This window comes from Dothidotthia symphoricarpi (assembly GCF_010015815.1).
Source record: "Dothidotthia symphoricarpi CBS 119687 unplaced genomic scaffold P153scaffold_26, whole genome shotgun sequence".
In the NCBI taxonomy this organism is placed as follows: Eukaryota; Fungi; Ascomycota; class Dothideomycetes; order Pleosporales; family Dothidotthiaceae; genus Dothidotthia; species Dothidotthia symphoricarpi.
In genome coordinates, this window is record NW_022985033.1 from 357,255 (window position 1) to 369,851 (window position 12,597).

General features: G+C 49.2%; 1 protein-coding gene across 1 annotated transcript; it reads left to right on the forward strand.

Annotated features, from left to right (window-relative positions):
• Nucleotides 1–669: 669 nt before the first annotated feature.
• P153DRAFT_361782 (uncharacterized protein) lies at nucleotides 670–1,937 on the forward strand (the record flags this gene model as incomplete). Its single annotated transcript, XM_033667017.1, has 2 exons — nucleotides 670–945; nucleotides 999–1,937. 2 exons carry the CDS (start codon nucleotides 670–672, stop codon nucleotides 1,935–1,937), a joined length of 1,215 nt encoding a protein of 404 aa, XP_033518210.1.
• Nucleotides 1,938–12,597: the final 10,660 nt, after the last annotated feature.

Here is a 12,597-nt window from a genome sequence, read left to right on the forward strand (position 1 = left end):
TATGATACACGAACTTTTGGTAGTTGTCCGCGGAGCCGAGCGGGGTAGCAGCGCTTTCCATGGTAGCGATTTCTATAGTACCCTTACGGTACATGCGCTCCACTCTCTAATGTCAATATTTGTGAGTAAGGCTTCATAAAGTTTTGATGCGTGGACAAGAAGTTATGAACTGCAATAATGCAATTGTAAGCAGTTAAAAAGTAGATTCAGTCGCTAACAGGAAAAGACTTAGCGATTCTTAACCTGGCTGGTACATTTAAGTCTACGTGATGACATGATTCCTATCAAGTTCTTCGCGAAGAAATTGCGATGATGAGAAGCACTGAAGATAGGAAGTTCTGATAACAGGAAGCCCTCTCAACAGGGAATTGTGATGATGGGAAGTTCTCACGACGAGAAGTTTCAATACGGCTGTATACCGTTAGCAAGGTTCTTGTGATTGCAAGACTGGTGGAGGGCAACGCTGATGGAGTTGGGGTACGGTCACGACGTCATGGGGCACAGACCAGTCAGGGCTTGAGTCAGCCAACTTGGCGTTTCGCGCGTCGCATTGCTGAACCTCGACACGGCCTTTGCCGACCGTCCCATCTCCATCCGTTGCTTACTAGCTTTCCATGCCGTCCTTGTATCCGGCACGCAAGGCCTTTGCCGAACACAATCCAGGCAGACATGTCGTTGTTTTCTCCGGCAGACGACGCCCCCCCGGCCATGGCGCCACCCCCGCCGCCCTCGTCGACGCCTTCACGTTCATCTCGGGGACGAAAGCGCGGGGCGGATAGCGACGAGGCATCACAAAGCTCCAAGCGCACACGGCTGTCTTCTGGGTCGGGCTATTTCCTGCAGTCGGTCAAGCTGCGGGTGCAAGACATGTACCGTGGTCGCTGCCTGCATTGCACCGGCACGCCCGTTGAAGTCGCCCATGTAATTCCGCGCACAAGCACGACGGTGTGTTTGTCCAGGAATGACGGTATGGCATGTGTGTGCTGACAGCGTCGCAGGTGTTCGAAAGACTGCGCGATCGCAACATCATCGGCCTCGGTTCCATCGACGACGCCGACAACGCGGTGCCTCTCTGCGGTTCCTGCCACGCTAACTTCGACACGGCGTCGCCGGGCCTCCTCATCATACCCACGCGCACTGATCTGCTGATCGAGGTGGAGAAGAGACAGCTCGCCCACCATCGACCCCGGGTGCCCATGTCCGCAGCCGAGTACGCCGACCTGTGCCGAACAGACCAGCCCGACCTACAATACGGCCTATACAGCTGCTACCCCATCGTCGACTTTGCTCCCGCTCCTCCCGGCCAGCCAAGACATGAACCTGGAGAGATGATCTGGCCACCCCGCGAGTGGCACGGCAGCCCGAGCGCCATGGTTCAGAGCGCGTCGCGGCTGTTGAGTTGGAGGGGTGCAGGCCCGCTGCGCATTCCTCGGCAGGTGTGGGACGACATTGACACACTGACAAAGCTCTGGATGCTTGAGCCTGGCGCTTTGATGAGCGTAGAGAGCGTCGAGGGCAGACTCGACGAGCAAGAACCCGCTTTGACGCCATCCGTCACGCCACCAACCGCACATCTCTCGACCCCGCCGCCCGCGCTTCCTCATCCCCAGCCACAGCAACGCCGGTCGTTCCACAGCGCTGCACCAGACTCATCTCACTTCCGCGCCACGCCTGCCGCCCACACCCCCGATCGAGAAGTGCTTCACACGTCCCGCCCAACGACGCGCAAACGCCGGCGCAGCGACCAATCGCAGCAGATGGAAACACCAAACTCCACCCCGGTGAAACGAGCCAAACATCACGACGAGACCCCGGACCCCAAGCCCTGGACGTGGGGCCCGACGGCGACGGCACAGGACGCTATACAGTATTGGAAGGATGTCTTTGTTCATGTCAAAGAGAAACACACGTCTAAGCAGGTTGAGGAAGACGGCTGATCCACGCCATCATCTCAAAGCTCGACACCTCGAGGAAGAGTGACACAAGGGGGAGAGGATGCAGACTGGACGTCGACAATAATCGTCTGCAGCGTCTTGGCAATCGCTTCGGAGTTGACATGATTGGTGACAGCGCACAGCTGAGACGATCATGTCCATGGAATTGGATCACCACAACCCCGCTGAATGCTGCATCATCCAGCACGCATCCTCGATCTTCAGCGCGAAACTTACTTGAGCCTTCCACCTGTTTATCCCGGTTGCTGCCCCGTGTAAACCCGATGCATGGCTTTCAAAAACTCGATTCGAACGCTGTTCCTCCAACAGAAAGTCCGACCAAACACTTGTCTTGGACCCGGTCGACAGCGTCCAAGAGTAGTCGATCACGAAGTCCTCACCATGGGCGGACCGCAGGAACCTAGGCCGTGGCCACAGCTTGACGACGTCCTCGGCTTGAATCATGTCGACGATGCTTGGAGTCTCTCGGGAACGGGGCTGGGAAGGTACTCACGAACTTGCCGACCTGTATGTGCCAGAGCCTGTCTCGGTATTGGGGGCAATTTCCATGATAACAAGGCTTGAACCGATAGCTTGGGGAGACGACGGAAGGGGTGATGACTTACTGTATATATTTCGTTTGTGTCTAGAACTATTCTTATGCTCTTGGTGTGCGTGATGTTCGCAGTCTTTAGCTTCTGCCTCCGATAGCTCTTCCACATCGCCGAAGCCCTCTCTGCGCTGACACGACACAAGAGCCCACTCCCATATATCGACCAGGGTCCGCGACGCCGATGCTCTCTCTCATCTGTCCCTTCACTGAGCCTCGAGCCCCAAGTACGATGCATGCGTTCGCCTCCTCAATTCGACACAGCCCTTGTTATTCCTTCTAGTATTACTATCAGCAGCGAACCTCCTATTGCTCGTTCCCACCACCCGCTTCATCCCCGTTAGTGTCGTTTCGTACCAGCTAGAAGCGGGCGGAGCGAGCAAATCGCCAGTATGGAACGAAGGCTGGTTATACCTGCTACGGCTGAGGGTGGCACTTCGTTGAGCGTGTTCTGCGCGGAAGATTGCGATAAAGAGTAAGGCTTGTAGATCCTTTGTAAGCACTTTGACATTTGGTGGGGTTAATATTCCACAGCTCATGACAGCCGGCTCATGACGGCTCATAACGGCTCATAACACAGCTCACGACAGCTCACAACAGCTCATGACAGCTCATGACAGTTAACCCGAGTTGGGCTTAGGGCCAGCTTCGTCCCACAGCACAGGTGTTTCTTAATCTTTACCTCACGATCACGCAACTTTTGCTGCGTCTTAGGGCAACTTATATCTATAAGCTTTCTTTTACTGTATAGGAGGTATATAAAATATTACAGAAGGAGACTATTCTTTCTAAATACTCTTTTAAGTAATTCTAGTATTTCCAATTTGTTAGGTTTTCGTTAGTTTATAATTACTCCAAACTTATACTATATAATATATAAAATTTTATCTTATATCACAGCTTAGATTTATACTATCTAAGAACTATAGTTATAAGGAAAAGGTTAGCTTCTTCTACTACTAAAGGGCTGTAATCTTAAATAATTTCTAGATTTCTAGCTACGTTAATAAGCAAGTATTATTAGTCTAACTATAATATATTAATCTAACCTAGAACCTTAAAAAGGTTAAATAATATACTATAACTATTCTAGTTTAGAATTCTTTGTATCCTATTCTCTAACGTGTACAGTAACTCTCTGCTTATATTATAAGGTTACTGCTCCAGCCGTATACGTAACAGAACTCAAGATAGCGTTGTAAAAATAGCAAATACCGTAAGCTTGCTTATCCTCTAACTAGCTATCTTCTACATATTCTATCTTGTTGTCAATTACAAACGTCTTGGGCGGCACAGGTCAAATACTAGGTAAGAGTGGTTATGTTGCCTTTGTTTTCCTTCCGCGCGTTATAGAATGTCTTGACTGAGCTTCCACTTTGGCGTGTTGGCGCGGAGCTCTATGTACCGCACCTTGCGGCGGGTGATACCATGATGGTACGCGATTTATGGGCCGACTCGCCCTTGCGAGGCATCCTGCTATCAACCTTGCGTGGGACGGTAGTGATATTCTTTGATGTGTTCGACGCGTAAGTCAATTCCTTGGGTTTGCTAAGTCTCTTCGGCACTCTCAGCAGCACGGGTATATAGGCAGTTGTGGGCGGTGAGAGTAGAGTCGCGCTGGATAATACGGGCCTAGAGATATGTTCGCATCTTACAGGCACGTACAGTGGACTTACTACAGAGCGATGAGTTCTAGACGAGAGAAGCAGGCTCAGATATTTGTATCACGACCTTAAAAAGCTGACGGGCGTGATGGTAGAGAGCGTTCTGGTTTCCACGATTAGCATCTCAACCTGCATTGAGAAGCTATAAAAAGCTCGCTGGCCATGCTTGTTGCAATCAACCAACGCGTGGCAGCTCATAATTCCATGTGTGGTATATTGTCGTGGGTTGCCGGGAAAGACATGGGCAGTAGGACGCGACGATGGGGAGATGAGATGAGGCGAACCGCAATGTGATATGTTGATTTCCTGTGCCTGCGCACGTTCGTCTGTTGTGGGAAAAAAGTGCGAACCTTATGCATGTCGCGCATGGTTCGATCGAGTCGAAGCTGATAGATGTCAAGATGCCTTTCCTCGGTTTGGTCGTCGCGTTATAATGCTACCTTATTCGCCGCGTTGAAACGCCGACATGGGCGAGTCAAACCAGGTCTGCGCTCATCGGTATGCATGATTTCTGCAAGGTTACCACATCGCCTAGTCCCTGACTTCTCAGCTATCCCAGAGGCGCATCTCGTGTCCCAAGATCCATTGCCGCAAGGAACCCGGTTTCCGTCAACCGCACAACTTCCCCCATAGTGACAGCCATATCTGTGTGTCCTTCCAGAATGAATGGTTCTTTCTATTAGATTTGGACATCTTAGCCGTTATCAGTTCGCAAGTTTCCCTCACAGCACTTCCCTTACGCTCATAATGTCCTAAGAGAGAGGATTGTAGTGTAAGCCGTAACGATGCTTAGGTTTTTATATGATTACAAATTGCCGACGCCGAATTATCGTGGATGCATGCAGACGCAAGACTCGAACTATGTCGAACGCCAATTAAGACCATTGTCTTCGCACACTCGATCCTTTAATAACTTCCCAAGACCGCGAACCGATCGACGACGCCGTTAAGCATGACAAGGCAGGCATACAACGAGAAGAATGTCGTGCCGAACATGGGAAAGATCCGAGGCATCAAGGTAACCATGAGAGATACCAACGCGAGAGCCTTGGGCGATGCAGAGAAGATAGTGAAGATAACGGCGTTTTTGCACCCCTTGTTGCAGCATAACTAGACGGCGCCAAACTCGCATCACCAGCGGAAGGTTGGTGTAGATAACACTCCTACAGTCGACCATTCTTGGAATGAGGGTAATGGCCTGTGTCGAGGTACTATCCTCGGGGACTCTCGGTTGTCCTTGAGTTTGCCATGCACACCTTTGAAACTGCTGAGGTTATCTGTCTTACAGTCTCCTCTAGGTAATGCTTCCGCCGATATAGCCCTCCCTCTCATAATCATGTACATACCACAACCGTCATTCGAGCTACATATACACTTACCCAAGAATCATAGCTTGCCAAACTCACCTCGTCTGCGCGTTGCATGATATTTCCCCTTCGATGCTGGGTATATGCCATTTGACTATGATGACTAGTGCCAGCTAGCAGAATGGTTGTTGAGTTGAACCACTATGGGTCGTGCCCGTAGTGCCGTAAGGGCGCATAAAAGCGTGGGGCTGGGGGCACGGGAGACGTGCTCCGACACAACTCAGATTGGTGGAGATCACGGTTGGGTACGAGAAGATCCCAGAACTAAGCGTGACGAAGATTTGTACAGCTGTATTGTATTAGAGTACAGTGTGCCTTGGTTTCTCGCGTTTGATGAACTTACGCGCTCTCGTTCCCTCCAAAGCGTAGGCTGCCCAAAGCAGGCTTTTCGTCCTTCTCAACCGCTTACTATGGCTGCGAAGATGAATTTCGACGCAGGTCTCATGATTTTGGCCTAATGCCTGTGTTGAGTTGGTCGGAGAGAATTCACATAGGAGCAAGTTGAGTTTGATGCACATCTTTATGTTTACCCAGCCATCGCCAACGCCGCAAAATTGAGAACCTGACAACTCAGTACGCAATACTCAATCTACACGCAACAGAATTAAGTTATCTTGATATCACGGACACATGGCTTTCTACGAGACTTCCTGATGCATCTTGACCTCCTTTTCTACGGTTCTCCCGAATTTCTTCGTTTTCTAACATGATCCTGATGTGATAACCCGCGTCTTGGAGTCGTGCTTTTTTCCTCTGTGGATCTATCACAATTAATTGTATCCCCCCCTGGGTCTATCTTGCCTTACGCCTATGGTAGCCCGCGCTACTCTACCAGCAGACCTTGTACTACATTTTCTACACAAGCATTACACTGGATCTGCAAAGTCATTTTCACATCGTACGACCATGTTATATCTGCGCAGATATATCCGCTAGCAAGATCTAGAACGCATTGTAGAAAGATGCTAAAAGTCAATAGTCAATGATGGGACAAGCGATTTAATCTCCCGCATATCAAAGTGGCCAATTGGCTTGGTTCAGGGCGACCTGCTATCTTTGGAAGACTGTCACACTGCAATCTAGAACTATTCGCTGCAACATCTCTACTGCCCTCGTCAATCTCACAACTGAGCTTACGATCCTGCTATCGTCTCAGTTCACTCGCACAGCAATTTCCACTCTTTGATGCAGTGACTATGAGCTTTTTTCACTACATCATCCCAAGGAATGGGTCACACTCTGCGTCTGTTAGGTCGAACTCAACGTTGGCCTGAACTTGTGGAGACCAGGATATCGTCCCATGATCGAGTTAGTTTGACTACTCAGGGCAGGCAGGGTGGTTCTGTCTACCTCCTCATTATCTGTCGGTCAACATGCTGACTCATCGAAGTGAGCTATTGTTGAGACTCTGCTGGTAGAGCTGATAATACCTCTTCTACTATTGCTCTACTGGCGGAGTCTGGTAGAGATTGCACGATCTTATACTCTTGACCAGGTAGGTTCGCCTAATACACTCCAGCGAGAGTACTCCTTCGCGTACTTACTCTGGGGTATCGCAGATTTTCTTAGCCAGAGTCATTCACGACATGGCGTTGTCATTTCCATGTTTCTAGTGGAACATGCTGAGCAGGCGGGGGAGAGCGCAACGATACCGGCGCTGCTACATTCAAGACGACCGAACCCATAGGTTTTTTTCTGCTCTGCGGTCTCGTCCGGAACCCAGACGCAGTTCATGTTGCCAGCACGTCAATGGAACAATTTTGCCACTGAAGGACGCCCAAGTGTGATTCCCAAGCCAATGCCTGCCAACTCTGGGTATGATGCTTCGCCTGGCGGATAGTACCAAAAGGAGCAGCAACATGTGGCACACAGGGAAGATCGTATGGAAAAGGCCACTATTCAACGCTCTGAGTCTATCCTATATCACAGAAGCATTTCAAATCGTGTCGAAAGCCGCCATACACGAGGCAGGGGACGATCGCGCTATGCGGCCTCCATGAGAGCGCGAAACTATCCTTTATAGCCAATGTCTTGATAGGCCTCACCGAGACTGCATCCAATCGTGTTCCAGTTTCCCTATGTCTGGAGTCCGCAACGTGTATAGAAATAGTCCCCGTACTTTACACCCAAGTTTTGCCCTCGTCTCTCTTGCAGTCTATCGCATAGCGGAGCAAAAACTCATGCAGCCAATATCATCAAAACCGAACTCGCTGTCTGCCTCTTCAATACAAGCTCCTGACAGCATGTGGAGTAAGGGGAAAAGAAATTGATTGCATAGCACGATATCTAAGCTTGGAAAAGGACCATTGAATGCAGCATATTGTCTTGGCTGTGAAGGCGTAAAATTGCCTGTTTGAATTGCGAAAAACGTAGCGATGTGCGGACGGACGCTCAGAATACCTGCCTGGATTGATATAATCGTCAGCACGATCACTACGGCCGCCGATATGACTGGGCTTTGGACGTGGTGGGTGCATGCATGCGTGTATCGGTCGTGGGATGCAGGGTAACCACCAGCGAGGTCTGAGCACGTCATCTGGTGTTGGAGATCGGCCTCGAACGGAAGGCTGCACCATGCCAAGGGTTGGAAGAGATGGAGAGAAAGACATGGTAGCAATTATTGGAGGTGATCTCGACTGTGCGTTGAGGCGAAGATCGGTACGAGTAGGCATATTGGTATAAGGGCTAGAGTTTGTATGACAGTGGGGGCGAAGATGGGGAGTGCGCTGAGTGAGCGAGTTATCTCATTGATGTTGATTTGTATACCTGAACCCGTGAAGCTTCACTGATTCATGTCCATTGACACGATATCTCCTCATCTGAATCCAAAGCCTTGTCATTGGCAGAGCGTCTTCATGAGGACGCCAGCGGGCGTAGCTCATCCATCAACCAGGAAAACTACGGCGCAGTTTGAGCGCACTAACAGATTTTTGCCGCTTACACCCACTCAGCCCTTCCCAATAAGGAGATCAAAATCGATCTTGCCAATCAGGATCCACCATCCACAACGATCGATCGAGTTCCTCGAGCCATTCCCAGTCAATGACTATGTCTCAATCAGTATCCCATGTCCAACGCTATCCACCTCAAAGTACTTACGTTGTTCCTCTGCTCTCGCATTTTCCGTCTCAGTCGGACTGGAGTTGGGCACGTCGGGCACGTCAGGCGGGGTGTCAAAGGCCGTGGCGATGGGGATGTAGAAGCCCGGGGTAAAGGCGCGTTGCTCTTCGAGGATAGTCGGCGGAGGAGCTGCATCCAATGATGTGTTAGAGATAGTGTATCGTCCTGACATGTTGTTCCACTCACACATAGTGTTGGCGTTGGCGTTGGCGATGGGCTCGTCGACTTTGCGGGGGTCTGTCTTGACAATGTTCTCGAGCTTTCCTTCATCACGAACATCCACATCGAGACCGCTGGGTTTCTCTTCGGAACGCTGCTTTTCGTTGGCCTTGTCAGACTTCTTCTCGGCCGTACGGAGGAGGTGACCCAGCGCCCAGTTCAGAAAGCTACCGTTCCAGATGTCTGTAAAGATCTATCAGCACTATGTCTTCAATGGCTAGCGCATGTACGTGCCTCCCTTGATCAACTTCTGCCACTTTGAACGGGCCTCATGAAGTTCCGGGCGGATCGCGACCTTTCGAGGTTCGCTGTTGAGCTTCTCCGGTACTTCACTAGGAGAAGTCATACTTGATGCTGTTGAGGCGAGTCAGAATGTGATGGAAGGAAGCAAATCGATGGCGGGGCGCGTGGCTCGCTAATGGCGAATCTCTCTCAGTGTGTCTTGCGCGAGTTCTGTGCCAGCACAAGCGAGGGCAAGCGGGCGTCGGTTCGCCAGTGAGACTGAAGAGCGAAAGAAGTTGAACGCTGAAGAGCGTACGCGAGGTTGCAAATGCTTGATGGGGGTGCTTGACTCACTTGCCGACTATGCGAAAGATTAGGGTTGATTATCAGTCCTCTCTTTCCGAGCCCCGACAATCGTTTGGTTGAGGAGCGATAGGGTATGGAGGTGAGAGGCCGTGGACAATCGTGAAGGTGTTGAGGAGGCGGGGGAGGAAGTTATAGGTTGTCAAAATTTCGTAGTGGGGCATAGTGAAAGAAGGTACTGTGCAGATAGCGCATCATCCGTTTGCCTAACTAGCCTTCACCACAGTTTGGAGCGGCACGACCGTTATGATAAGGCTTATCATGGCGTAATCAAGTCTTGATAACGGTCACAGTGATATCGTTATTATGAACATATGCTCTTCGCTGCCCTTCTGAGTCTTTCCGAAGCCAAGAGCGTCGAGATAGATTGTAAGTGACACTTATTCTTCTCTAGAAACCACCTGTTAAACCTGATATCTTGTTGTTTCAATTTAGCCTCCGTAAGCCCATTCTGAGGTTGATACCCAAATCGAATTAGCATCACCAACATGTCGTTCTCAAGTGCGCACGGTGAAAACTTATGCCCGTATTTGTGATCCAACCAATCAAGATACGCCCAACTCCGCCGCAAGTCCCTACACAGCTGCATTGTCTTATCTCGGGGTTTACACGCGAACGATGAATTCCCTCAAGAGCGCATATCCTCTGCTCCACGGTCTATCAGTCCAACGGCAAGACTTTCTCGCGCCCAATCACACTATCAAATCCACAAGATGACTGATCGTAATACCTTGCGTTGACGAAGTTGTAGCTCTGCTGGGACGAGATGAATGCCGAGTTGGTCCATCTGTCATACGAAGCATATTGCTCAGAAGGCGTGATGAAGTGGAAAGGGGAACAGTGAAGTGATTCAAGGTACGTGTAGTTGTGGTTATAGTCATGATGGGGCTTCTAAATGCTTGGAACACAAAGGGTTCCGTTATGTTGTTGCACGAGCGTCAGAGAACGACAACCTTAGACAGGAGAACTCTTTGTGGAACCTGTACTTCCTACGCACTCGGAGAAATTTGGGCTGTGAAGCCCCGGTTTCCAATTACGTTCCGCCCAATGTTCTTGTGACCTAGCTTGGGTTTTTTATGCAATGGTTGGGCGGAGAGCAGCGAGGCTGCAGTAAAGAATATCAGCATTTCTTTGGAATTCATAGATCGTGGTCGCTTAGTCAATAGAACAAGCTATCTTTAGCAGTGAGTTTCGAATGCGCCATAACCTCAGTCAGTTGTTAGCTTTGTGAGAAGTATCTGGAATGGCGCTGGGATCAGGCAGGTAGGAGCCGAGGGTGTCATACGGACTGAAGAGGACTTCAGGCTCTGAGGTTGTGGCTGCCCAGAAGAACGAAGTAAATGCTCAATTATGGAACGGTTCTGACCGTAGTTTGTAATCCACATGTAGGATTGAATGATAATCCAGGAAATTGTAATTCCCTAGACTGTTTTCCAAGAACCTCGTCCCTTAATCAATGTTTCGCGCTGGAGATTTTTCTTTCGTGGCGACCATGAAATATGAATAAGTGACACGTTGTCATTACACAGGAATGTGTATTCCCAAGATTGAGGTTGGGGTCGTTTGATAGAGCATGGAGAAACTAGAAAGAAGACTATCTGAGAATCTCATGACTTGAGCACGAATAATGTTTTGGTAATTCAGTTTTGATTCTTGCAAGCTATAGCGAGGAACTCAACGAGCAGGATATGTAGATCTCTTATAATCCGATAGACTATATGGGTTGATGGAGACTAGCGCCCTGAGCATACTGGTGAACAAGTACTCTATTAGTAAGGTTACGACCTTGCGACTTCTCTTCAACCTTTCGGTCTGTTGAGACCGAACGTCGGAGGCGAAAATTGGCCGCGCATATCGGCTACAAATTTGAACGTGACCTCTGGCGGAGCCATCGATTTAAGACGATTAGTAGATTGTTTCAGACATCTCCCTGGTCTCAGCATAACCTTGGAGACTGGCCACTACCACACAATCACGATTCTATCCAAATCGCCGATTGAGAGAGAGCTACTATCAAACATGATGTCGCCCTCTCTACAAGTTCTGTTGATTGAAAGTTGTACAGGGTTCATCTCATAGTATACTTGGGAGTTTTCGCTACGAGCCTCGGAAGCTTGCGTGCGCACTAAATCCGATCCGTATATCTATAACCCTCCGATGCTACGGCATGGAAGCAGGTACAAACACCAGCGAGTTCTTTGTTTCATTGGTTAGCTTGGTGCAACGTTTATCTCAAAGTTACATGACAGTATCGAGATACATAGAGTCCAGATTCGGATAACCCTCATGATCAAGAAACTGCACAGGAGTAAAGATTAGTCTCTCGAGTTTTGTATATATCATGATCATTCTGTATCGCCTATATAGAATCATTGTCCAGTAGTGAGATGACCTGCACCACACGAAACTCAAACCATTGTAGAAATAGCGAGGGAAATCCCCCGAAAGCAGCATTTCAAAAACATGACTTGTACCACTTGAAGCTAGTATAATCGAAAATCAATAGTTTGCAAGAATGAAACGAATCACTCATGATTTCTAGTGCTGAAATCTCATTCAGAGTGTGCTGAAGCAGTACTTCTCCTGGACCATCGAAGTCATGACACGTAGGACTTTGGGACTACTCGTGTAACAGTTCGAATTTGAACGCCAGCGCCGTTGTCGAGCAAGCGTTGCAAGGCTGCTAATCTATTCTTGCCTCATCGAACTGAGGTTGTCAAATGCAGTCGATCTTCTAACTTTCGAGCATTTCCTCTTATTTCGAAGACTTGTTACCCGCCTTCAGCTCAATACACGATGAATGTAATCTCATACTACGGTCTTGAATGACTAAGAGTTACAGAACTTGATGTTGAATTTTGAAAGGGTTTTCGATCCATTCGTTGAGGTGATAAATGTAGCGCCCGTGTAAAGTTGAAGATCAGTCAATTCTCGCAAACTCGATCAAAGTCACAGAGATCATTTCCCCGTATGGATACTTTGCGGATTGCAGCACACCCACGACCACACTAAGGTATTGTCTTAACCTGTAAACCGCAGCTTGCTTAGTTCCTTCCATCCCTACCTACTCGTATTGCCTGCCTCGAACCTTCTTTACT